Source organism: Rhododendron vialii, chromosome 12a (genome assembly GCF_030253575.1).
Source record: "Rhododendron vialii isolate Sample 1 chromosome 12a, ASM3025357v1".
Classification (NCBI taxonomy): domain Eukaryota; kingdom Viridiplantae; phylum Streptophyta; class Magnoliopsida; order Ericales; family Ericaceae; genus Rhododendron; species Rhododendron vialii.
This window is the reverse complement of record NC_080568.1, coordinates 10,800,443-10,825,011: the sequence shown is the minus strand read 5'-3', so window position 1 is coordinate 10,825,011 and position 24,569 is coordinate 10,800,443. Positions and strand designations below refer to the sequence as shown.

The 24,569-nt window shown below is 37.9% G+C and overlaps 2 protein-coding genes and 1 long non-coding RNA gene across 3 annotated transcripts; all 3 read right to left on the bottom strand.

The window, feature by feature from the left end:
- Positions 1–1,468: 1,468 nt before the first annotated feature.
- LOC131311538 (aspartic proteinase NANA, chloroplast) lies at positions 1,469–3,069 on the bottom strand. The gene has a single exon (XM_058339036.1). The coding sequence runs from the start codon at positions 2,956–2,958 to the stop codon at positions 1,585–1,587; it is 1,374 nt and encodes a 457-aa protein (XP_058195019.1). The 5' UTR covers positions 2,959–3,069; the 3' UTR covers positions 1,469–1,584.
- Positions 3,070–13,438: 10,369 nt separating this feature from the next.
- On the bottom strand, positions 13,439–15,476 carry LOC131309419 (protein FAR1-RELATED SEQUENCE 5-like). Its single transcript, XM_058336059.1, has 3 exons — positions 13,992–15,476; positions 13,822–13,880; positions 13,439–13,563 (listed from the first exon to the last, which is right to left on the bottom strand). Exons 1-3 carry the CDS (start codon positions 15,428–15,430, stop codon positions 13,439–13,441), a joined length of 1,623 nt encoding a protein of 540 aa, XP_058192042.1. The 5' UTR covers positions 15,431–15,476.
- A 2,124-nt stretch (positions 15,477–17,600) lies between these two features.
- LOC131311934 (uncharacterized) lies at positions 17,601–18,101 on the bottom strand. The gene is made up of 3 exons (XR_009195659.1): positions 18,021–18,101; positions 17,864–17,922; positions 17,601–17,775 (listed from the first exon to the last, which is right to left on the bottom strand). It is a non-coding gene; the product is annotated as an uncharacterized LOC131311934 (long non-coding RNA).
- Positions 18,102–24,569: the final 6,468 nt, after the last annotated feature.

Below are 24,569 nucleotides of genomic sequence, written 5' to 3'. Positions count from 1 at the left end.
AAGTACTTATAGGTATCGGACTGAGCTAACTTTTCACAAGGGTCCTTGAAAAAAAATTTTAAATATAATGAACGGCTCAAATCATTTGTATAAAACCCATAATGAGTCCCACAATGCAATATGTGCATGATCTGTGCACAATTATATTGTGTCAGTAGCAAGGCTCGATGGATGATTTGTACCCGCATACAAATTGAGAAAGTAAAAGACTATGGACTCCGACTAAATGGGAATTGATTGTGTACATATCGGCATGCGGGGTCCGCTCCGATCTCGTACGGATAATTCAAATCGTTCAATAATTTAAAAGAAAATGAGTGGGCTCGCGAAAACCAGCTCAATCTGATGTGTTTGTGCTCGATTCAATCTTTCATAATGGATCAAGCACCTACACATATAGAATTAAACTAATTTTTCATGAATCCACTCAGTTTTCTTTTAAATTATTGAACGGTTCGAATTATCCATGCGAAATCCGAAATGAACCCCGCTTGACGGTGGATGCACCTCAGTGCACCTTGGTCGGTGTCGGTAGCATGGTTGATTATGAAGAGATTTGTAATACAAAACTAAAAACGATAAGATAGTTATTTGCTACTCCCTCCGTCCTATTTTTATTGTCCATTTTTGTTTTTCGTACCGTTCTTTCAACGCTTATATCTCCCAATTTATAATGTTTTTCATAATTTTGAAAACTTTGTATTATAGATCTAATCGAGAACTATCAAACAAGATCCATATTGCATATTTTTGGATATTCATATTCGAAGATATAAACGTTAAAAGAATGACACGAAAAAACGAAAATGGACAATAAAAATGAAACGGATGGAGTACTAGATTTGTTAATTGTTAAGAACATCTTATGCAATTGGTCTTCCATTTACGTTCTTCACCCAAAAAAAATGAAATTTTTAAATATTCATATCTCATCTCACATAAGTATTCATTCGGCATTATTTGAACAATTATGTTTTCATAAGTATTAGAGAGCGAAGTTCTTTTCAAGTCAGAAATCCCTGATTTTTTTTACAGTCCAGACCTCATGCGGAAGTTCATTTTTCGATCAAATTTTGATGATTCGAACCGTTCAATGTGTTTAAAATGTGTTTTTAAGGGTACATGCGAGAAATCGACAAAAAATATTACCATAAAAGGTTTGATCTGAGCAGTTTTTCATAAAAACATATTTTATGAAAAAATACTCAGATCAAGTCATTCCCAGTCATATTTTTTGCCAATTTCTCGCAAATACCCTTAAAAACATGTTTTAAACATATTAAACGGTTCAGATCATCTAAATTCAATCAGGAACAATGAAGTCCGAACCTTAAAAAAATCAGGGATGTTTGACTTGAAAATTTCTGTTCGAGAGCGTTCATATATGCAATAAAAAGCCTGTAATTTTTTTAATCTTCACAACATTCATTATCCTTCTTCAAATACAAAAACCATTGCAACACTCTACTTTCAAACAGAAACATAATTTCAACCAATGCCATAATTACTAAGTTAAAACAAATACTCCCGTAATCTCAAATGTAACAAAAAAATCTTAAGAAATTGATCTTTTGACTCAGTGAGTCATGTTACGGCACAACCGTGCCGCGAAAAACCAAGTCGCGACCGATCGTTGTCAAACTCGAACAAGAACCCTTGTTGCATCAAGTTGCCAATCACGGAGAACCCCGACGCCGATCCAACGGGTTGTAACGCCAAGCACTTAACGCCGTCAGCAGTGTCAATAAAGTAATTCCTTGGAGGCGGAGCGAACACCGAGCCACCAACGAGTCTAAAACTCACCCTGGGTAGACTAGGCCTCGACACGCCCGACACATTGACACAGAGATCAAACCCCAGAGTCGGCTCATCTGGCCTCGGTAACTTAACGCGCCGTTTAAAAGCCGTTAAGATCTTCTCGTATCCCGGGTCGGCTAAAAACGTCAGGGTCGTGCCCGAGTCCACCACGGTCCCTCCGTTACCGTACTCATCAACGGCCCAAACCGAAGGACTAATGCGTAATTTCACTCCGCCAACATAAACACTCTCGATGGCAACAAAGTAAAATGTCGGCGAAAGAGGGTTGATTTGCAACGGCGTATACCTCATCGTCGATTCACCGGCGCCGGAGACATTGCCGCCGCCGAACACGAGGTAACTCGTCGGAGTAGGAGAGAGAGTGTAGTCCATCAGGCAGTAGGAGAACTTGTTGCCGAAGCGGGGGCCCAGTTGGGAGGGCAAGGAAATGGGCCCGCGGCCCAGGCCCATGACTCCGTGGGCCCCGTTGAAGCCTGCGCCGGAGACGTTAAACGCACATCCGAACGCTAACCCTTCGTGGTTTATTTGAATTCCGGAGGTGGTGTTAAACGCCGTCGTTTCTTGGGAGAAGAATCCGGAGGTGATCGAGCCATCGGCGTAGGAGTAGCGGTAGCGGCAGGGCGAATGGAGGCGGGTGCGGGGGCAGCGAGTGTGACTCGGGTGGGGGATGAGTTCACACGCCGAGTCGAAACAGTGGTGGGGGGAGAAGGAGGAGGAGAGGCGGGGGAAGAAGCTGGTTGAGCTAGGCGGCGCGTGGGTGCAGTTGCGGCGGCATGGGGAGCAGGTGACCCAGACGAGGTCGGAGCCGGTGTCGGCGATGAGGAGGAGGGGTTGGGGAGGGGAACCGAGGAGGAGGTGGATGAAGTATTGGCCGGAGCCGGTAGAGGCGCCGGAGTTGAGGGGGAGAGTGGGGGTGGTTTTGTTGGTGTTACGGTGGTGGTGGTGGTACTGGTGGTGGTGGTGGTGGTGGAGGGTGGAGAGGCGGAGGGAGTCGGAGGAGAGGGATTGGGAGGGAGATGGGAGAGGGGTGCGGTGGAGTAATGGGAGTTTGAGGTAATCGGGGGTGGAGTGACTGAATGTGAGGAGGAGGAGGAGAGAGAGGAGAGGGAGGACAGAGAGAGGAGGGGAGAGTGGTATCATTGTATGGTTGGGGAAGTGAAGTGAGAGAGTGAAGTACTGAATATGGAGAGAGAGAGAGAGAGAGAGAGAGAGAGAGAGAGAGTTGCAAAAGAAAACTACGGCAGTATAGGAAATTCAATTTTGCAATATAATGTACGTTCTTATAATGGACAATTTTGTGCGTAATTTTAAGCCTTGAATGACAAATCATGAAGTGCAACTATAAATGAACAAATGAGTGAAAAATCATTTCACATTTTCAATGTAGCTACTGTACAAGTTTTGTTTCTTTCTACAGAAAATATTTATGCCATTTTAAGAACGGTCTTGCTATTGTCAGCCCACTGGGCTGACGATAAACACACTAAAAGACAAGAAAAACACGTATTTTTGTGCACTTTTTACATCATTTAATACACATTCACACACCTATTATCGTCAGCCCATTGGGCTGATTTTAGAATTTTCCTTTTAAGAAAATGATTTTGGTTTAGATCAATTTGTTATGAACAGAGAAATCAAAATTACGTGTGTGTTCTCATTTAAGTGGTTTAATCTCAGCCCTTGATTTGTATGGCTGAGATGGAGTGTCAAATTTTGTGTCAAGAATTGTGTGGGTAGAACCGGCCCCATATATATATATATATATAAAACCTATCTACAATTTAGCTTTTTATGGGGTAAGCTATTCATTATTTTGCCTAACGGACCATCTTTTAAGAACGGAGATAGTAAATAAAATAAATTGAATATTTTGAAGCTCGATAAGTTTGCAAAGTTAGCTTGAAACAATCTCTCATTCAACTCGATCAACTCGTTCATCAGAACTGCTCATCACCTTAGAACCGTCACTTTGTATAATGTTTAGTGGATTTCCTACATGTATTTTCTACTCAATGCATTATAATGTATTGGAATTAAAAAAAAAACCAACGTCATGGGCTGGAATAATACATATATGTATGTTTACTCTCTCCGTTCCAAAATTTTGACACTTTTACTATTTTTTTCCCATGAAAAATTATCTGAATTTTTTAATTCGTAATATTTTTTTATAAATAATATGAGTCTTGTTAAATAGATTTTGTTTAGATCTATTAAACAAATTTTTACCAATCACAAAAAAAAATATTATGAATTAAAAAATATATGCAATTCAAACTCGGCATGCAATCCCGAAAGTGTAACTGTATGGGACCAGAGAACTCTGTAGTACGTGCAGGTTTTACTGTAGAATTGTAGTGCGGCATCACCTTTTAGTACGGAGAGAATTAGACTCGAAAATTAGAGGAAGAACCGTAGCGGTACGATTAAGAAGATGTGGGAGATATTGGGGGCCGGGTAAATGAAGGAGATGCTGTCAGGCCTCCTCGATGTCGGAGTAGTTAGGAGGATCCAATGATGTCTGATTGGTTTGGTTGATTCGGTGCCTAATTTATCCTGCTGGCATTTTCGGAATGCTTACGTTTTGGAATTCGACGGAGTCGTCTCAAATTTAAACCGGCAGTTGTTTTTGTTCTTTATTTTTGTTGGTTATCAGTTGCCGTTGTTTGGCTTGCTCTGTAATTGAATTATTTATAGATGCCGTATGACGGATATTAATAACTAGTTTGGTCTTTCAATAAAAATAAAAATTTAGTTTCACAGTTTTAAAATGAAAATTGATTTTGGCACTTCAATGTTAACTATTGACACTCTATTCTTTGTCTTGATCATATGAGAAAATAAAACTACAAGTAGAGTGCCATTAACTAAAAATTGAGTACCAAAATCACATTCTTTTTAAAAATATCCCTCAAACAAATATTAAATTTAACATCAGTGTTACGCCATCCCTCCATCCCAATTTGGATAGTACCTTAAAAAAATATCTGTGATGTTTAAAATTAAAGAATTAATCGAGATCTTTAATTTGGTGTGAAGAAACTCTATAAATCATGTACAGAAGTACTTAATTTTTTCCAAAAAATTACATGTATTTTCGCAAGAAGCTAGTATAATTTTGGAACCGAGTGAGTATGTGTTTTCTTTCTGTTTATTGTTTCATTATTTTGGATGACTTTATTTAAAAAAATTATCTAAACAAATGGCAAAACGAGAGTGTAGAGGGCCGAATCAGAGATAGAGCCCTGCAGATCAGCAACCACGTTTGGCTAAGCATTTGGGCCGAATTGCGCGTGGCGGGCCGGCACATGGTTGCACCCTGTCACACCAAACGATTAGGGCATGCTGCATGCAACTAACGTAAGGTTACTTGAGAGTTACTAAAGTCAGGAGATTCTATTCTATATATACAGGAGCAAAGTCCAAGTAAATTACCTGCAGAGGAACGCCGTTCATACTAACCAAAGACATATGATGGATTTCTAATCTCAATCAAGGACTTACTGTTCTCCTAATTTGCATTACACACCTAGGGGTTGTACCAATAGTAAGGACAAATGATTGACTTTGAAAGTACTCCTTTTAGTCAGGGGTTCGATTTCTCACCGGATGAGTACCCTGATAGTAAGTGGGGAGCCGTGACTTGTGTGGTCGTGCTAGTTCTCCTAGGTTTGGCTTGCACAGTCGGATCCAATTGTGGCTCGGCTATAAGGTTATTCCTCGATTATAAAAAAAAGAAAAGAAAAGAAAGAAGTAACGTAGCGTTAAAGCATCTCCACTCCTTACTCAAATCTTGACTCAAACTCAAATTTGAGTAAAAATCATCAAAAACCCTCCTCCACTCCTTACCCAAACCTCTACCAAATTTGAGTTTTACTCAAATCTTCTACCAAATTTGATGTGAAGCAAAACTTTTACCCAAATTTGGTGGTGGTTGTGAAACCCTTCATCGGGCTATGGTTTCCGGAATCTGGCCGGATCCCCAGCTTCACCAGCATTTCCGGCACTCCCTCCCTCCCTTTTTCTCTCCACTTTTGGTGCTTTTTTCCTATTTTTTTCTCTCTAACTAGATATACGTGTGGATTTGTCTGAGTTGTATAATGTGGCTTTGTTTGGGTGAGAGGTGGGAATACAACAAAATAGAAGAGAGAATCTCGGAGAAGAGGGCGAGAGAGCAGGTCTGGGATGGTGATGGGCCATGATGGTGGTGAATGACTGAAATTTGCGTAAAATATGAGTTATGAGTGAAAGCTTTCATACCAAATCAAATTTTTATCTAAATTTTTAATTAAATTTGAGTAAAATTTTCAGCAAGGGGCGGAGATATTCTTATGGAACTGTGCTACTCACATAGAGAAAACCCACACAGATTACGCACAGATTTTTTGTGGGGCCCATTATGGGTCCCACACAAACAATTCAAGTCGTTCATTAAATGTAAAATATTTTTTCAAGGGTCTTTGCAAAAAATTAGCTCAATCCAATATCTATAGAAACTCAATCCAATCATCTATCTTTTTATTCGGATTTTAGGATAATGAAAAAATAGATGATTGGATCGAGCACCTATAGGTATCGGATTGAGCTGATTTTTTGCGGAGGCCTTTGAAAAAATATTTTGCATTTAATGAATGGCTCGGATCATTTTTATGAGACCCTTAATAGGCTCCACAAAAAATCAATGTGTGATATGTGTAGATTTTATCTGTGTCGTTAGCATTATATATTCTTATGAGACACTAGCAATATGGGCGAGATATTTAATTTAGTTTAATGGAGTGATGGAATGAATGAAGGAGATGCTGTGGGGCCTCCTCCTCGATTTCCGAGTAGTTAGGATCCACATCCAATGATGTCCCTCCCAAGGACAGGATAGAATGCTCGTGACTTCTATCCCATTCTACTTTTGTCCTGCTGCCGAGAGGGTTTAGGAGCCTACTTTTTTTTTTTTTTTTTTAATTTTTTTTTTTTTAACTTTTTAAATTATGGTCAGAATGTGTTTTTGAATATGATAGGAGTATTTGAGAAATATGCGCGAAATGTATTTTGGAACAGTAGTAATGTTTAGTAGATGAATAATGAAAATGCATTATGGGTTGATTTTTTACCAAGTTACCCTTGACCTTTACTATTGTGTTAAAAAATATTTGCATATTTATTTATTTCTTTTATACTAGCATTTTTTTTTGAATTTTCATATGTGAGGTGTAAGGACAATTTTAGAGTCTGCGCAAATGGAGAAGTTCCATTTCTCATTCCCTTCCAATTCCGTGGAGCATGTGGCAGAAATAATGGGAGGGCAAAAACTGGTAAATAGCTAAAATAGTTAGGGTATTTGGTAATTCGACATATAATGGGAAAAGCCAAAACCTCGGGGGTGTTTGGGAACCCCATTTTTGCATTTTCATTTTTGCATTTTGGGTGTTTGGCACCCCATTATGAGAATGGATTATTGGAGAATGGATTCTCGGTTTTTCAGTTTAGAGGCAAAAACCCAGAAGCAGGTTTGGATGACCGGATACCATGCCCAAAAGCGGTATTGGGGCATCATGCCCCCGTTTTTTTTTAAACACTTTTGGATCTCTTCTTTCGATCTCAACCCTTGGATTCATGCCTCTCTCTCCTAGTAACCCTTGGATCCATCCCCCTCCCTCCTAAAATTATTTTGAAAATACCTAAAAACGTTGAAGTACAGCCTTTAGTTGTGGTAAGTGTGCCTTATTTTGTGGTAAGTATTAGCATAAAGTATGGTACAAAAAGCCAGTGTTCATGGTAAGTATAATGGTTGAAAAAACGCAAAACCACCTTACTTTTAGGAGGTGGTTTTAATCCAAGGGTCTAGATTAACCTAAAACCTAATCTAGTGGTCTATATTAAATGGAGGCATGATGCCCCAATACCACACTGGGGCATCATAGAAATTTTACAGGTTTGGAGGTGTTTTTCACATTTTTGCATTTTCCATTTTGTGGCCAATTACTAAAATACCCACTTTCCTCCCTTTATTTAGCAGTTTTGCAACCCCCCTCGCACCAGACGGCAAATACTACACCCAGAGAGAGAGAGAGAGAGAGAGAGAAGAGAAGAAGCTCGGGCTTACGCCGGCGGTGGGGACTGGTGGCTGATTGCCCCTCATGGCTCGACGCTTCCCTTGACCTGATTGCCCCTTTCATTTTCTTCTTTCGTTGTGAATTAGTACAGTATTTAACCAATAAGGCAATTAGCAGCTGCTTGCATGTTTGGATAATTTTGTGACTAACAACGTTTTGCTGGTGATTGATGATGATAATCTCTTCAATTGGAATAAGCAATCCAATCCAATCGGTAGAAGCCGAAGCAGTCTTCTGAATTCTCTTGTTTGGGGTTCCCGTTAGAGAGAAGGGAGAGAGACAAAAAAAAAAAAAAATTTAATAAAAGAAATTAAATATCATAAAAAATTATTTTAACACAATAATAACGGCCAAAAGAAAAAATAAAACATACTAATTTGTACACCTTTTTAAAAAAATAATAAAGGTCAAGGGCAACTTGGTAAAAAATCAATCCATAATTCATTTTCATCATTCATCTACCAAACACTACCACTGTTTCAAAATACATTTTGCACATATTTTTCAAACACTCATTCATTCTCCAAATTACATTTTGACCATAATCCAAAAAGCTAAAAAACCAAAAAATTAAAAATGAAAAGTCAAAAAATAGATTTCCAAACACGCCCTCGGAAAAGGACCTTCTGCCCTCATTCTGGGTTCTTGCCTCTTTAAGCAAAACCAGTGAATGTGTTTTCTGAAAATGAGTTATAGAAATGAGCTCTCAAACACTCAAAATGCAAAAATGAAAATCTGAAAATACAAAAATGCACTAACCAAACACCCATCTAGCTGCCATTTTAAAGAAGGAAATGGATACTCTCCTAGGTCCTCATTTTTATGCTTTGTTTGGATGAGAACTTGAAATTTTTTTCCCAACTCAAAAATCACTCATTACCTTTATCTCCAATCATTGCCCTAATTTTCTTTTCACTCATTATCCCGAAAACAAAACTCAAAAATTCTCAAAAACACATCCAAACACAACATTAATTACTCCATTACACGAGACAATTCAAATCGCGATTTTTTGACAATTTTTTACCGATAAGATTAGTCTCTTAACAATAAAAGATGAGATTATCATCAATTTTCGACGCTTAATTACAAAAGATAAGCGGTCGAAGCCCTACACTGTCCAATTTAAAATAAGGATCGAGGAAGATCTGAACCCTTTTCTGAATGCACAAAGAAAATATCTTCAATTCCATAGCTTTTTGATAGTGTAACGACCCTGATTTTCGATAAATAAAAATTTTGTTAAATATTTGAATTTTATTTTAATTACTTGGATTTGCTTTTAAAATTCCTTTTTAATTTCAAATAATCCGTCAAAATTAGATTTGAGACTTATAAAATTATATATTTTCGTTCCAAACAATCTAGTCATTTTCTAAAGACAAGTATGCTTATTGAAGCACTTGTATATTTTCCTATTGAGTAAAATAAAATCTTTAAATTATATTTCTTAGCTAGAAATCATACTTGGCAAGTAGAATTAGTTTCGAACCAATTAGTTAGAGAAACCAAACTACCACTTCACCTAGTTACAATTTCCTAATCCTAGATGGACCTTTTTGACCATCTTTGAGCCTTATGAACCCCTCCCAACCCTAATTGAACCATTAGACTTTGTAGAGGTAATCATTATATCCATGACTAGTCATTCAAGCCCATGCCTATGACCTTTATTTCTCTACCCATTGGTTAATAAATGTTAGGAAAATCTTTATCCCTTGGATAATGGAAGCTAGACATGCCAAAGAATACAAAGATTTGACAAGACAAAAGGGAGCCATCATTTTGCTTCCAAAAGAAGCAACTTTAGCCTTGTCATGCATGTCAATCTTAGACTTATAGCCCTAAACCTAAATTGCCCACCAAAGTTACTTTCCTAGATTTTCTAAGTACATAGATGTCCATATCTATAGATATATATATACACTCCGGTTCTCCTCCAGGATCCTGAATAGCAGAATGGTGCGGGACTAAAATGTGAACCGTTGGATTAAAATCCAACGGCCTGGATTAAAAAAGCCAAAAAACTCTCCAATAATTACACTTTTTCCCCTCCCCCTCACACTTTCCCCCTTCTCATTTCATTTCACCACTTACGACAGACCAGAGAGAGAGAGACGACGACGAGAAGAGAACGCGAAGAACGAAGAGAGAAGAAGAACGAAGACGAACGACGAACGACGTCCCGCACCAACCAGCCAAGGTATCTCTATATCTCTCTCTTTCTCGAACTCGAACTCGAAAAATCTCGAACTCGAAAATTCTGGATCGGAAGAAATTTCTCAGAAATTAGGTTTTTTTTAAGACTAACGACGAAGAACAAAGAGGAGAAGAAGAACGAAGAAGATCGACTGGAGAACGAGGTATCTCTGTCATATTTTTCTCCCTCGTTCAAAAAAATTAAAATCTGGTTCGGAAGAAATTTCTCAAAAATTAGGTTTTTTTTTTTTTAGGACGAACAACAAAGAACGAAGAGGAGAAGAAGAAGAACGAAGAAGTTCGACTGGAGAACGTGATTGAACCAAATAAGGTATCTCTCTCACTCTCTCTTCACCGTTTGACTGATTTGAACCCCTTTTTGTTAGGGTTTCGATTTCGATTCTGGAATGGTGTTAGTAGATGTGTGATTTTGCAAACCCTAACAGCTTATCCATCCTTTTTGTTGCTTATTTGAGCTTTTTGTGCTATTTATCAGTTATTGTTTGATTTCTCATTCCTTGTGAAACCAGCTTCTTTTCGCTGCGTGAAAGAAAGGCAACATAATCGTTTTTTTTTTCAAGTGCTTTGTTTTGATTGTAAAGGCAATAGGATTGGTTTTCCTCATTATCTTTATAAGAATGAAACTTGACGGGTTGAATCTAATATGATGATTAGATAATCCCAAAAAAAATATTTGGTTAGGGCTTGTTTGCCCATTCGAAATCGGCAAAAAATTAGGGCTTTTTTTTTGGGATTCGAAATCAGCAAACTATTTTGATTAGTATGGCATCTGTCCTAAAAAAACTCGAAGATGGTGGCTTTGGGTACTAAAAATGAGTGATTTTTCTTAGTCTGAAAATATGATCCATTTGACCCTTTGTTTTGATGAAGGGATCGGACACCAGGTTATGGCTGGGGGATTCTTGACTGATATACGGGCTTCATATGGGTGGGTAAATTTTGAATGTGAAACTTTTTATTTTTATTATTATCATAATCCAACCCTTCCCTCCACATTTATTCAAATTCTAAGATGAATTATTTTCTTTAGATGGATGTTTAAATTAAGTGAATGGGCCCATGTTTTATCGTACGACATTGGTCTGAGATCTGGATCAAGTGCTTCACATATTCTGGTATACTCTCCCTCTATGTTGGCTCATGCTTCATCAAACTACATTTCCTAGAAGTTTCACTTAAGCATGGTTACTTTGAATTTTTGTACTCACATAACAGCTAGGATTTTACCTAATAAAAATTGGTTGCTACCTCCCCTGTAGTCTTTTAGTATTATGTGAACTATGGCAAAGAGCACCCTATGTGGTTAACCTAGAGGACTATTCATAGTTTAACAAGTTACTAATTGTGTTGTCATAGATGATTGTGTAATTGTTGGCGCGAAGTCAGAAGTGCGACGACAAGGCCTTTTATAGCTTTCTGGTGTAAGTAAGATGCCATACTTGATCTTTTGATCAGGGTGACTTGGATTTGATTCTCAACACTTGATTTTACTACTGCAAAGACATTTAGATATTGCTGCACACGCTGTGGCCTTAGAATTAGATAACTCTTTGCCAATTTTTACATTATAAGAGGAGAATCATAAGGAAAGCAACCCATTTAATGGAAGGAAGTAGTTCGGGTAACAATGGAAGTGGTGATCCCGATTTTGGGATCTTTTGTTATTACGGAGAACCAACAACATTGAGGAAATCTGGAACACAAAAGAACCCAGGTCGAAGGTTCTTTGAATGTGCAAATTATAAGGTGAGCTGCATGCATTGCCCCAAGTTATTCTATTGTTGTTCGTTGGAGCTGAAACCTAAGTTCTTATTGTGTTCTTTGGATTGTGTTTAAAAAACCCCAGGTCGAAGGTTCTTCGGATTGTGGTTTTTTTTGCTGGAATGAGCCTTGTATTTTGCAAGGAAGGGCTGATTTGCGGCCAATGATGGTTTAGACAAAAAAAAAGGCTGTGAGGACTGTTGAACAATGTGAGAGTTTGGCATCCATGAGCATTAGTGAAGAAATGCAGAGAACAACAATCACAATGTAGATGAAGACTGAAGCCATGCAGAAGGAGATTGATGCAATGCAAAAGAGAATGAGAAATGGGGGGAAAATGAACTGAATTACCTTTGGATTATTGTTTTTTGTGTTGTGTCGTACATGTGTGGCAAAAGCAGCCAGTGATCTCAAGTAGTAGTTGTGGTAGTAGTAGTAGTAGTAGTAGTAGTAGTAGTATGTTTGGGACTATGAAATTACCAACAATTCCTTGTATTTGTTATTGTGGTTTGATGCCAGAGAAAGCTATCTCTCAGTGTGGAGGACTCTATCTTGGCTCAAAAGTTGCCTTCTGACCATTGTGTCCAGTTGGGTTTGGGGAAGGTGTCAATGAAACTGGATTGTAGTAACAATTATATGACACCAGTAATATAATTCAGTAATGTAGCTCCGGTCCTTGTTTGGTATTTTTTCTTTTTTTCTTTGTAGAAAGTGCAATAATAGTATCTCTTAACCGGAGCTAGCATTTGGCCGCATGATTGTGTAATTGACCGCGTTTAAATGGAGAGACAGATTGTGAGCTCAATTCCTATGAAAGGGAACTTGACACCCTTGTTGGGGGGGTTAGGAAGAAGTTTGTTTTTCGATGAATGTGATTTTTTTTGTATTTTTTGGCAAGTTTCTCATCTATTGGTAAAAAGATTTAGATCAATCCATCAGTAGTTTTTGTTCTACACAAAGAATTCAATGTTTTAAGAGGACATGTTATGTTTGTTGAGATATTCAGCATAATTTAGCATTATCTCTTATCGTGTACCTTTAAACTACTTTTAAATTTTTCTGAAGGAGAAAAGAAAAATCAGTAGAAAAAATTTGATTTCATGCCTTGAAAAGAGTCCAATTATTTTTTATTTTTTCATTAATGTTCGTAATCTGCCTGATAAATAGAGCAAGCATTGGCCCGGCTCTAGATTGGGAAGCTGATATTGATAAACACATCATAACTTTAGTAATGTAGGAAGATCAATTTTTGCCACAAGTCCCCCTCCCTCCATTTCACTTATCTTGCAGCATTATATGCATCTAAAGTGTAAAGTTGAATGCACTGCAACAAACTTTTCAGACGGAGAGTTTAGTAATGTAGCTACAAATACAATCAGGAATTACCCTAACAATCTGATCCAACCACCCCCATTTTACATCCCCAACAATTCCGAAACTAAGCCATAACCCGATCCTACAGTAAGAGTTATACAGTACAGTTCTAAAATTAGACCAGAATGGAGAGTGAAACAACCAGAACCACTTCAGTAAAAGAGCAGCAACAGCAACAAGAAAACAGATTCAATAGCAGACAACATCCTCAAAAACACCTTTAGACAGTAAAATCTAATGCTAATGTCCTCCTTCAGGGCATTCCCAGAGATGGGACCTATTAAATGAGATCATCATACAAAAAAAGAAGTAAGGATTTGATTATAGTTCATGCATCATACAAAAAAAATTAGCATTCAAAAAAAGAGTTAACATGCATCACCTATCATGTAGCCTGTGCCTTGCTAATGTCATCTCCATACCCGCAAACCCATATAGTTCCTGAAACACAAATAAAATTAGCATTCAAGTCCGTATTTCACTACCTATTTCACTATCTATTTGAAGTTCGTATTTCACTTAAGCAAACACGTACATTCATCGGCAAAGTCGTCCTCGTCGTCATTGTCATACAACCTAGCATCTTGTGAAGACCTAAAAAAATAAGACAACAATTAAAATATATTATGCGTGTAAACACATAATATATAGTACAGTAAGAGTTATACAGTACAGTTTAAATTATAAATAGACAAGTACACTTACGTGTTCATAAGCTTCGGACAATTTCTTTTGTCATGCGACTGCCCTAATAACCCACACCCATGACATTTCCTACTTTTCTTGACGGCCTTCTCTTTTCCTCCTTTCAAACGCTTACCACAACCCTTTGCCCTAACTTTCAGTGGTTTTTTCAAACCATGTTGGCTTCCGAGAGAAATAGGCAATTGGATAGAATTCGTTGAACCATCTTGACGAGAACCCCTCATGAATGCAATCTTCTTTTGACTAGATAGCAACGCTTCTCGCACAATTTCAGTTCCTTCTTCATCTAATACAGTGTCATCAAGAACTGTATAAGCAAGTTGAAAGATACCCTGTCGTCTCACCAAAAGTGAACTGCCACATATTTCTTTTTGATGACTACCCAAGTCATCAAAAACTCTGCCTGCTTTTGTAGTTTTAGTCCACCTTTGCAAAATGTATGTGCTAGGGAGTTCTCTAATCTGCATTAAAGACAAGTACGCCAACAAGTGTCGACATGGAATTCCGTCGAATTCAAACATCTGACAACTACAACTCACACGGTTCGATGACTTGTCTACCAACACCTCACGACCTCTCAAACCTTCCATTTCTTCCCTATGAACCTTCCACACAGAGCAACATTCATCCTCATGTAGTATCGTAAGAACATATGCACCAACCTGAAATATTTCCTCCTGAAATTTCTTAAATGAATGGAGTGTGTATAACTCACTCATTTTCTTTTCCATCGACCATGAGGTTTTCAGGACTGGCTTCTCATTCATATCTTTGTGGTCCAAATCTAATTCATTATGTCGTAGACGTGCAAGTGCCCTTTCGAATCGTGTCACAAATTCATACATTGAATTATTGTCAGACAAATACCTCTTGAAGAATGCATGAGAAATTTCAGCCATTTGACTACTTGTCATGTGGGCAGAGAAAATGTGTCTCGTATATGCAGGAACCCATCTGCCACGAATTTTGTACATGGACTGCAACCATTGATGGGTGGACAAGTTCGATTTTCCTACAATATATGCCCATGTTGCGTAAAACTCTTCAGGGCTCTCGAAATTCCAAATACATTTCTTGAACTCTTCATAATGTTCTTTGTATGCCAATGCACCTATTTTCTCAGAAAATTTACTAACAATGTGCCAAATACAATATCTATGAAACGTATTGGGAAGAGCACAAGCAATTGCTCTTGTCATTGCCGGATCTTGATCAGTTATGATCATTTTGGGTGGTGGTCCAGGCATTGCTTTCAAAAATTCCTTGAAAAGCCACTCAAAAGATTCACTTTTTTTGTCACTTAAGAAGGCACACCCAAAAAGCGTTGTCTGCCCGTGGTGGTTAACCCCTAATAAAGGTGCAAACATCAAGCAATATTTGTTTGTGTTGTATGTAGTATCGAATACCACCACGTCACCGAAATACTGATATGACTTCATAGAGGTCGCATCGGCCCAAAAACAATGGGTTAGCCTGTGCTCATCATATTCCTCGATTGTATACGTAAAACCTTGATTCTTTTCTTTTTCAGTCTCAAAGTCTCAAAAAGCTCTTTCAAAATGTTGGCGTCATGTCCATCTACATATTTCCTCATATCCCTTTGAAAATTATAAATATCTCGCCATAAACAGCCAATATTTTCGAGACCCCCAGCTTGCAACTCTAAAACACTCATTTGTTGGTTGGTTGACACATTTGCAGCTGCTAGTTGTTGCGTTAACGCTTTCTGTGCAACTGACACTCGACGATGAGATTTCAAGAAATGCTTCTTTCTTGGCGTCGTAAGAGGGTGGCTATGCCCCTCCACAAATTGGGTCACAAAAAACCCTTCACCTGACCGATTTTTTACTACTGTTAGTTTTGCACCACATTTCTCCCTAGTTAAACCCCGTTGTCGTTGACTGGCCTCAGAACATTTACTCTCCCCTTCTTTGTAACAAACATACTCTTTCCTAATGGTTTCACGATTCTTATCCATCTTGCTAGAATTGATTCACACACTAAAACCAGCTTCGAATGCATAATTGTTGTAAGCTTTGAAAACATCCTCTAAGCTTTTAAATTGTTGTGCAATTTTCGGTATCACCTCATTTTTAACTTCAGGAGTGTAGAGTGCTTCAAAAGAATTAGCAAACTCCTCAAAAGGTTGAGAAGGTGACGGTGAGAGTAGTTGTATATCATCTACAGACTGCATTCTACCTACCAAAAAAGACAAAACAATAAATAAACCATAGTGATCATAACTATCCTATTTTTCTACATGAGAGAGAGAGAGAGAGAGAGAGAGAGAGAGAGAGAGAGAAATATACCTTTGCAGTGGTGGTGGTGGAAATAAGGGAGTTGAATTGACATTGAAAATTTGTTCTTCTTCCATTTCTTCTTCTTCGTTCCTTCTTAAGAATGCGTAACTGGAAATAGCAAAGACTATCAAATCGAATTAGTATATGAGCAATAAAATTTATAAGCTAACATTTAGTGTTTTGGCAACATTCACAGTGGCACCAAAGCCTATGAAAACAAATGGCCCATCAAAACTCTTATTTTTCAACAAATCAACATAATATCGGCCAAACATTTTGATTTTGTTTCTAAATTAACATCCCTAAACTTGCATAACAACATAACAAAAAGCCCTAATCGAGTAATAGAACAAAAAACCCTAATTATACCCTAACATATTTGCCATCTTCGTCGTGAATGTGGTTTCTTTTACACTAATTCTCATAACAGAACAAAAGTGATCGAACAAAAAAAACGGTAATGAAAAATGAACAACGGCATACCAATGATAACAGTTAAAAACTAATACTTCAGAAAAACAAGCTATTTATATTAAATGTCTCCTTTCCTTTTACATCCCGATCAAGGATTTGGGTGAGAACGAAAACGGTAATGGAAAAATTGAACTAAGCCAATTCAAGCCTAAGCCAAGTGGCTACATTTATCTAAGCCAAAGGGTAAAATGAAAAGACTACACTGAAAGGGAATCCAGCAGCAGAACAGAACATAGAATACAGCAACAGAACAGCTGCTATATTGCACACAACAAGGTAAGCAGCAGCCAAAGAAAATAAAAACTAATTTCTCATGGAAATTAGGCACAACTAACAGAAAATAAAAACTCCATCAGCAGTATTTTGATTTTTTACTTCTGTGTCATTACATCCATTTGTACATGGCCAATTTCTCATGGAAAACTAAAAACTTAAGTGGCCATAAGTAGGTAGCACTAGTGGTGGTTGGTGGTATAGTAGCAACAATGGTGGCAAAGGCTGTGGCGGAGCAGAAAGTGGTCTGATGCACTGGCATTGATAGATACTACAAATTAAGATGGTGGGGATCGGAGATAGAGCAATAAGAAACCTGAAACATCAGACAACCCCATTTTTTCCCCTTTGAAGTTGATATTACAGCCCATTTTTTCACCGCGCAATACTACTCGTATCAATAAATCATTTGCAATATATGAAAGGTCAACTACCCCTATTCAATCCCAAACATGGGACTAATATTTCAGAAAATTATTGCCCAATAAAATGATTACATTCAAGCAAACTGTAAGTTACAAATTTCCCCAAATTTCGTTTCTCATATACAACTAATCAAAATAAAAACCATCTACTAACACAATTCCATAATCGAAATCGAAACCCTAACAAAAAGGGGTTCAAATCAGTCAAACGATGAAGAGAGAGAGAGAGAGATACCTTATTTGGTTCAATCACGTTCTCCAGTCGAACTTCTTCGTTCTTCTTCTTCTCCTCTTCGTTCTTCGTCGTTCATCCTAAAAAAAAACCCTAATTTTTGAGAAATTTCTTCTGAACCAGATTTTAATTTTTTTTGAACGAGAGAGAAAAATATGACAGAGATACCTCGTTCTCCAGTCGATCTTCTTCGTTCTTCTTCTCCTCTTCGTTCTTCGTCGTTCGTCCTAAAAAAAAACCTAATTTCTGAGAAATTTCTTCCGATCCAGAATTTTCGAGTTCGAGATTTTTCGAGTTTGAGTGAGAGAGAGAGATAAAGAGATACCTTGGCTGGTTGGTGCGGGACTTCGTTCGTCTTCGTCTTCGTTCTTCTTCTCTCTTCGTTCTTCACGTTTCTCTTCTCGTCGTCTCGCTCTCTCTCTGGTCTGTCGTAAGTGGTGAAATGAAATGAGAAGGGGGAAAGTGTGAGGGGGAGGCGAAAAAGTGTAATTATTGGAGAGTTTTTTGACTTTTTTAATCCAGGCCATTGAATTTTAATCCAACGGTTCACATTTCAGTCCCGCACCATTCTCCTATCCTGGATCCTGGAGGAGAACCGGAGTGTGTGTATATATATATATATACACACACACGCGTACAAAGAGAGAGAGAGAGAGAGAGAGAGAGAGAGAGAGAGAGAGAGAGAAGCAGAGAGAGAGAGGAAGAGGGTGGAGTGTGTGTTGTGTTTTGGACACTTGCACCAGCTATCTATTAGCCTTAAGCCTATTTATGACCTGACAACCCATTTCTAGTCAATTTCAAGCATAAAATCCTAGCCTTAGTCATCCTAGATTTGCTTCCAAACTAGCCTTTAATCACCCTAGAATTTGACTACAACTTAGACTTAGGAATGACTAAACATGGAAGACTACACATTAGCCTAGCCATCATTTCCTTCTTACTTGCAAGACTTACCAACCTAGGTTATAATTACCTAGGATTGCCTTTAAGTCTTAGAAAATCTCCATAATTACCTATTCTTACACCTAGATTGGATTGACAAGTCTTGGCATGCATGAAATGCTTGATTGGACAAGACCATGGAACAAATCCATGGGAGAAAGAAGAAACAGAGAGGGCCGGCCAAATGGAGGAGAGGGAGAGCCAAATTTGCTATAAATAGGATCCATCACTTGCCATTCAACTCACACCTTCAACCTTTCAACTTCTCTCTCTAAAAAATCCTTGTATTCTTACTTTGTTCTTCTAGTTCTTGAGTTATTCTTGAGTTCTTCCTGAGTTCTTCAAGAAACTCATCCTAAACCACCCTTTCGATCCATAAAGTTAGTAGGTTTAGTCAAGAACTAGTTTCGAGAGAAACCTTTCTCTTTCGAAGCTACCGGAAGCTTACCGTAGGAAATAACTCCGCCCGATCATCAACTTACTTCCCGTAGTCGTCACTATCGCCAAGAAGAAAGGTAGAGTCCCTGCGTCCACTAAACTCAACGTATAACATAGAACCGTATGTTGGAAAGTATAATGTAGAAACTTCTTATACCCTATCTTTTAGTAGATAAGGTTATCTATCACCTATAAGGTTTGAAATCCATGATAGTTAACAACTTATGGAAATACGAGCATGTTGGAATGATTGACTTTTACTCTAATAAACATATGTTGTTTTAAACTTCCCACAAAGGAGGAAAAAATGGTTTTTCGAAAGATAAGACTTCATCATTGATAGAAGTAATTCGTATTTTGATTTTTAGGATGGTTATGAGCATGTATAATGAATTATTTAAATTACTTGTCTTGTTGTAAAGCATAAGTGATTTTCACTCCAAAGGCGTCCGTACATGTGGCGTTATGCTTTAAGTGGTGATTTGAGCATGATTAGATGATATAGAGTTGTATAATCTTGCTAGTTTAGTTTCAAGATTTTAATGAATTATTTATGTGTACTATTTTGAAAAGTCCTACCGAGGAGTCTATGCATGGAACGTGACACGAAAATTGAGAAAGATAGAAACATGACACCTAGGGTGTGGATAATGAAAAGATGTGTTTTAAAACCGCGATATAGCCGGACGTGGTAGCCCATCGTGCGTAGGAAACCCGCAATGTGGTCGGATGTGGTAGCCCATTGTGTGGATTTGCGAAAACTGCAACGTGGCCGACTTGGTAGCCCGTTGTGTAAATGAAAACTCGCAATGTGGCTGGACTTGGTAGCCCATTGTGTGGATTGTGAAAACCGCAATGTAGCCGAACTTGGTAGCCCATTGTGAAGATTGCCAATGGGGCCGGACGTGATAGCCTCATTGGTAATATGGCTTGGTTATCCGCGGAGATGAGCCAATGTAAAGTTTTGTGTGCCAATGGGAACCCCGTGTGGCGGAACCACTGTAAGGATACTCGGGAGACCGGAACGGCGAAACCGAGGTTGGGTGTATTAAAACAATTTTGAAAATGTTGATTTGGTAAATGAAATGTGAAACCAGTGACACGGTCTACGAAATGACGCGTAGAAGAAACTCAGAAATCATGGACACCAACGATAGTTGAATAATGAATTTGGATGTTTCATTGTTAACTGTTTCAGTTAAATATGCATGTATTATATGGAAATCGTTAATTTTGTGACCTACTGCTTGTAAGTTAAGGGTTAGTGGGTATGAATTTTTCTATTGAGCTCTCGTAGTTCATGGTGTTACTTTTGGTGACTCTGACATATTATACTGGTGGCGACGCTGGTATAATGTGTCAGACTTTGTAGATGATCAAGGTGAGCTGTACACCTTAGAGGCCTTTAGAGCTGAAGAGCTGGCTAGGATGGAGGAGCAGGCAGAGCTGTAGTTAGGAACCCTAATTTCCCCTCCCTTTTGTAATGAAAGTATTCTTATGGAAGTTATGATGTAATAATGAGTCAAACTCTATTTAGATTTTCAATAAAATTGTCTATTTAACATTCCCAAAATCTGGGGCGTTACAAATAGTCTTCAAAACTTCTTAATATCTGTTTTCTGTTAATTGTTTCGTTTTTCGGATGAATTGTATTTCGCAAATAAAAAGATTGATCCAAAAAAATGGCTAAATGCATGGGCTACTATATGGTTACGTGAGTGACCCCACTGAGTTGTAAAATTTTCTTTGAATATTTATTATGTTCATTGCTATTCGATCTAGTACTACGTTTTCATATATATGGTGGTAATGGGGCGATGAACAAAAACACATGATATCCAAATGCAGATGAACATGATCGATGATGTCAAAATCCCGAAAAAGATTTTCTAACAAATATCATCAAAACTTATTTAGCTAACCAAATTGTTTATGATCTTTTTAGGCTAGACTCGGTAAAAATTCGTTTAAGCACAACTCATTTGTTTAATAAATGGAGTTTGAGCTTTTTTGAAGCTTATCAATCAATCCAACCGAGATCGAGTGTAACCTAGCTCATAATTGGCTAAATTACTTTCGTGAACACAAGATTACTTACACTAATAAATTTTTATGAATAAATAAATCATCTGTTTAAATTATATTGCCCTTATTCTTTATTTGTGCAACGTTATATATTTGATGGTTGAAACTCATTAGTATTACTCTGTTTTTTTAAATTTGGCTCAAACTTTTTCCTTTTTGTCTTTTAGCAAAAAAATTACATACACTTTCAACACTAAAATCCAAAAAATAGAATGTGATTATCAAAAAAAGAAGTGTAGAAATCAATTTTCTGGATATATTCGAATTTGAGTTTTTGAGGTGGACCTCGAGCTTGGTCATGGGAAAAAATCATTCGATACCTCTGGGGCATGATAGATAGATGTTCGAAACTCCATCCTCTCCACCGTATATATCAACAACAAAAAAAAGCCTTTTTTAGTGCTACTAATTAATACTAGTATTTCTTTCTAATCTTTTTATGGAAGGACAATGATAGAATTGTCTATAAATTCCGACGTACCCATAAAAAAAATAATACTCCCTCCATTCCAAAATGACTGACCTTTTTAGAAAAGCGTCTCATTTTCAATTGCTTATATATTTCACTATGAATGTCAAAAATTATGCAATATGGATCTTGTTTGATAGATTATAATTAGTTTTATTAAACAAAGTTTTTAAAATCACATAAAACTTTATAAATCGAAAGATATAAGCATTTGAAAATGGCACGGAGTCTAAAAAAGGTCACTCATTTTGGAACAGATGGAGTAATAGAATTGTCTGTACAACATCCACAGCCATGTGAGAAACAATCCAGGCAAAATACATACACCTAGCAGTACACATTATTCTGTATAAGTCTGGAGGTGAAATCAGTTTGGGCCGGTCAGTTTTTTGGGCCGGTTGAGACCAAACCGATCGGTTTGAGGAGGGCATGTTCAAGACCGATCCCACCGGTCTAATTGGAGGATCAAAATCGGTTAGGGTCAGTTCGGTCCGGTCGGGAAATTCGATGTTTTCAGGTTTTTTCGTGTTTGCTCAAAACAATTTGGTCCGTAAAAAAAAAATTGGGCCACAACCAAAAATAAACAATAAGCGTAGTATACATTCTTTTATTTTTTGGGGCTTCATAGTCTACATTCCAAATACCCAAACATTGATATATAACAAATGGACTTAAGCCCAACACTCAGATATATCTTGGGTCTTAAATCCAGACCAAAGTTTACAATCAACTAGTTAAAACGTTTTGGTTCTGTTTATCCTTTCAGTTCAGTTCGGTCCCCGATCGATTTAACATTTCGGTTCGGTTCGGGAGAAATTTCAGGTATGAGGTAATCAAGACTGAACCAAAAATTTTATTTTTCCCCCTTCCAAAACTGAAATAGGCTCAAACCGATTGAAAACCGAAATTTCTGGTCGGTTTTTTTCAGTCGGGGCTGATCCGTTGGTTATATTTTCACCCTGGTGCACAAAACATCTCTCTTTGAAAACACCAACTCCAGAAAGTTTTATTTGATCTTGCAATCACAGATGGAGAATATAAATCCACAATGTAGAAGGTAGACCTTGACATGTAGGTAGAAGAGAGTGATTATATTTCTCTACCATAAATCATCAGTTAGATTCAATATTGCCGAATTAGGTTGATCAGGATTTGTTTTGTTAAGAAGAGAGTAATTGGAATCATTTTGGTGGTACCGGCACCCTTGTTGACCTAAACGCAACCAATGGTGTTGAACAAACACGTCCTGAGTGAGTGAGTGAGTTCAAGGAAAGAATAGTTGTGGGAAAGAAAAGGAATCTATACAAAGTTGGGAAGTTAGTCAAATTAGAATCTTAAGTCGATATATACAATCATATTTGAGTGTGTCATTTATATAAGATATGATGTAGTCACTTTATATAATTTTTTTCTCTTTTTACCTCGATGGTACTTGTAGTGGGCTGAATAGCGGGTTGGCCATTCGGGTTGTTCAGTAGGCCCAACTTGGAGAAAGCCCAGGCAAACTAGATAGCCAACGCCCATAGCCGGCGACCGAACGGGTCGCCCAGGCTAGCTTCGTGGGCTAGCCGAGGTGTCAAGTCGAATCTTGGAGAATTGCGTGTGGCTGGATTGGTGACAAGTCAAGGCTCGCATCCAGCCGCGTGGCACCACTCTTGGTTCAGCCACGTGGCTCTGTCACGAGCCGTGTGACAGCGTGGCACATGACAATCATCATGCATGACATCAGTCCATAAAAAGGTATGCCGTCCTTACTCGCTCTGTAAATTTCTTTCCTTCAACTAAGACTTACGTAGCCATCGGAATGCCTACTGGTCATCTCTGGCCGGCTCCCTGTTTTGCGTAACTAGTTTGGGAAGAAGGATCTTAGTCCAGATCCAACCCAAGAGATTTATGAGAGGAGAGCCAACTAGAATACCACCCCACAGTACTCAAGTTTCAGACGTGGCTAGCTAGACTCTTTGCCCATTTAGGTTATCATATAAGACCTGCTGAAAACTATCCTTTAACAATTGAGTAACACTTTTTAAAAATATCATAATTTCCTAACAACTCGTTTAGAATATAGTAATATACTATCATTTTTAACTAGTACACATAAATATCAGAAAATCTGTCCACACAGATATTACATGCACAGATTGTGCACAAAATTTTTTGCGGGGCCCACTATGGGTCTCACACAAACGATCCAAGCCGTTCATTAAATGTAAAACACTTTTCGAAGGGTTTTTTTAGAAAAATCAGCTTAATACGATACTTATAGGTGCTCGATTCAATTATTTAACTTTTCACTTTCTCAAAATCTCAATGAAAAGTTAAATAATAAGGTCGAAAACTTATATGTATTGGATGAGTTGATTTTTCATAGGGACCCGTGATGGGCCCCACAAAAAAATTTGTGCACAATCTGTACCCTTTTGTCTGTGTGGGTAGACTGGTTCCATAAATATCTTGAGTCCGTGAAACAGTCACCTTATTTAGTAGGGTATGCATAATACAGGTAAATAAATGTCTACCTTTTTTTTGTTTATATTGGGTCATGATTTTAGATTAATGGAGTACTCATGTACCATGATATTGGTGACTCTTTACAGTAGGCAGGGGCAGGTTTCATCTCGGCATGTTCTCTTCACACCCTTAGGCGTTGACTCAACCACCCTCTACAAAAAAAAATAAAGCCAATATGACACTTGTTGACATTTTCCAGGTACTGCAGACCATATAGTCATGACTTCCGCCGTCCGGATTACAGTATATATGACATTACAACTTCACGGGTTGGCAAAATGAGAATGAGAAAAACAAAAAAAGTGTTTATCGTCTTTCATTAGGTCACATGTTCGAATTTTATGGAGGCCAAATATTTTAAATCTTGGAGCAACTGAAGGATTTGTCCGGTCATTAACTTCGGGGTCGCGGAATTAGTCGAAATATGCG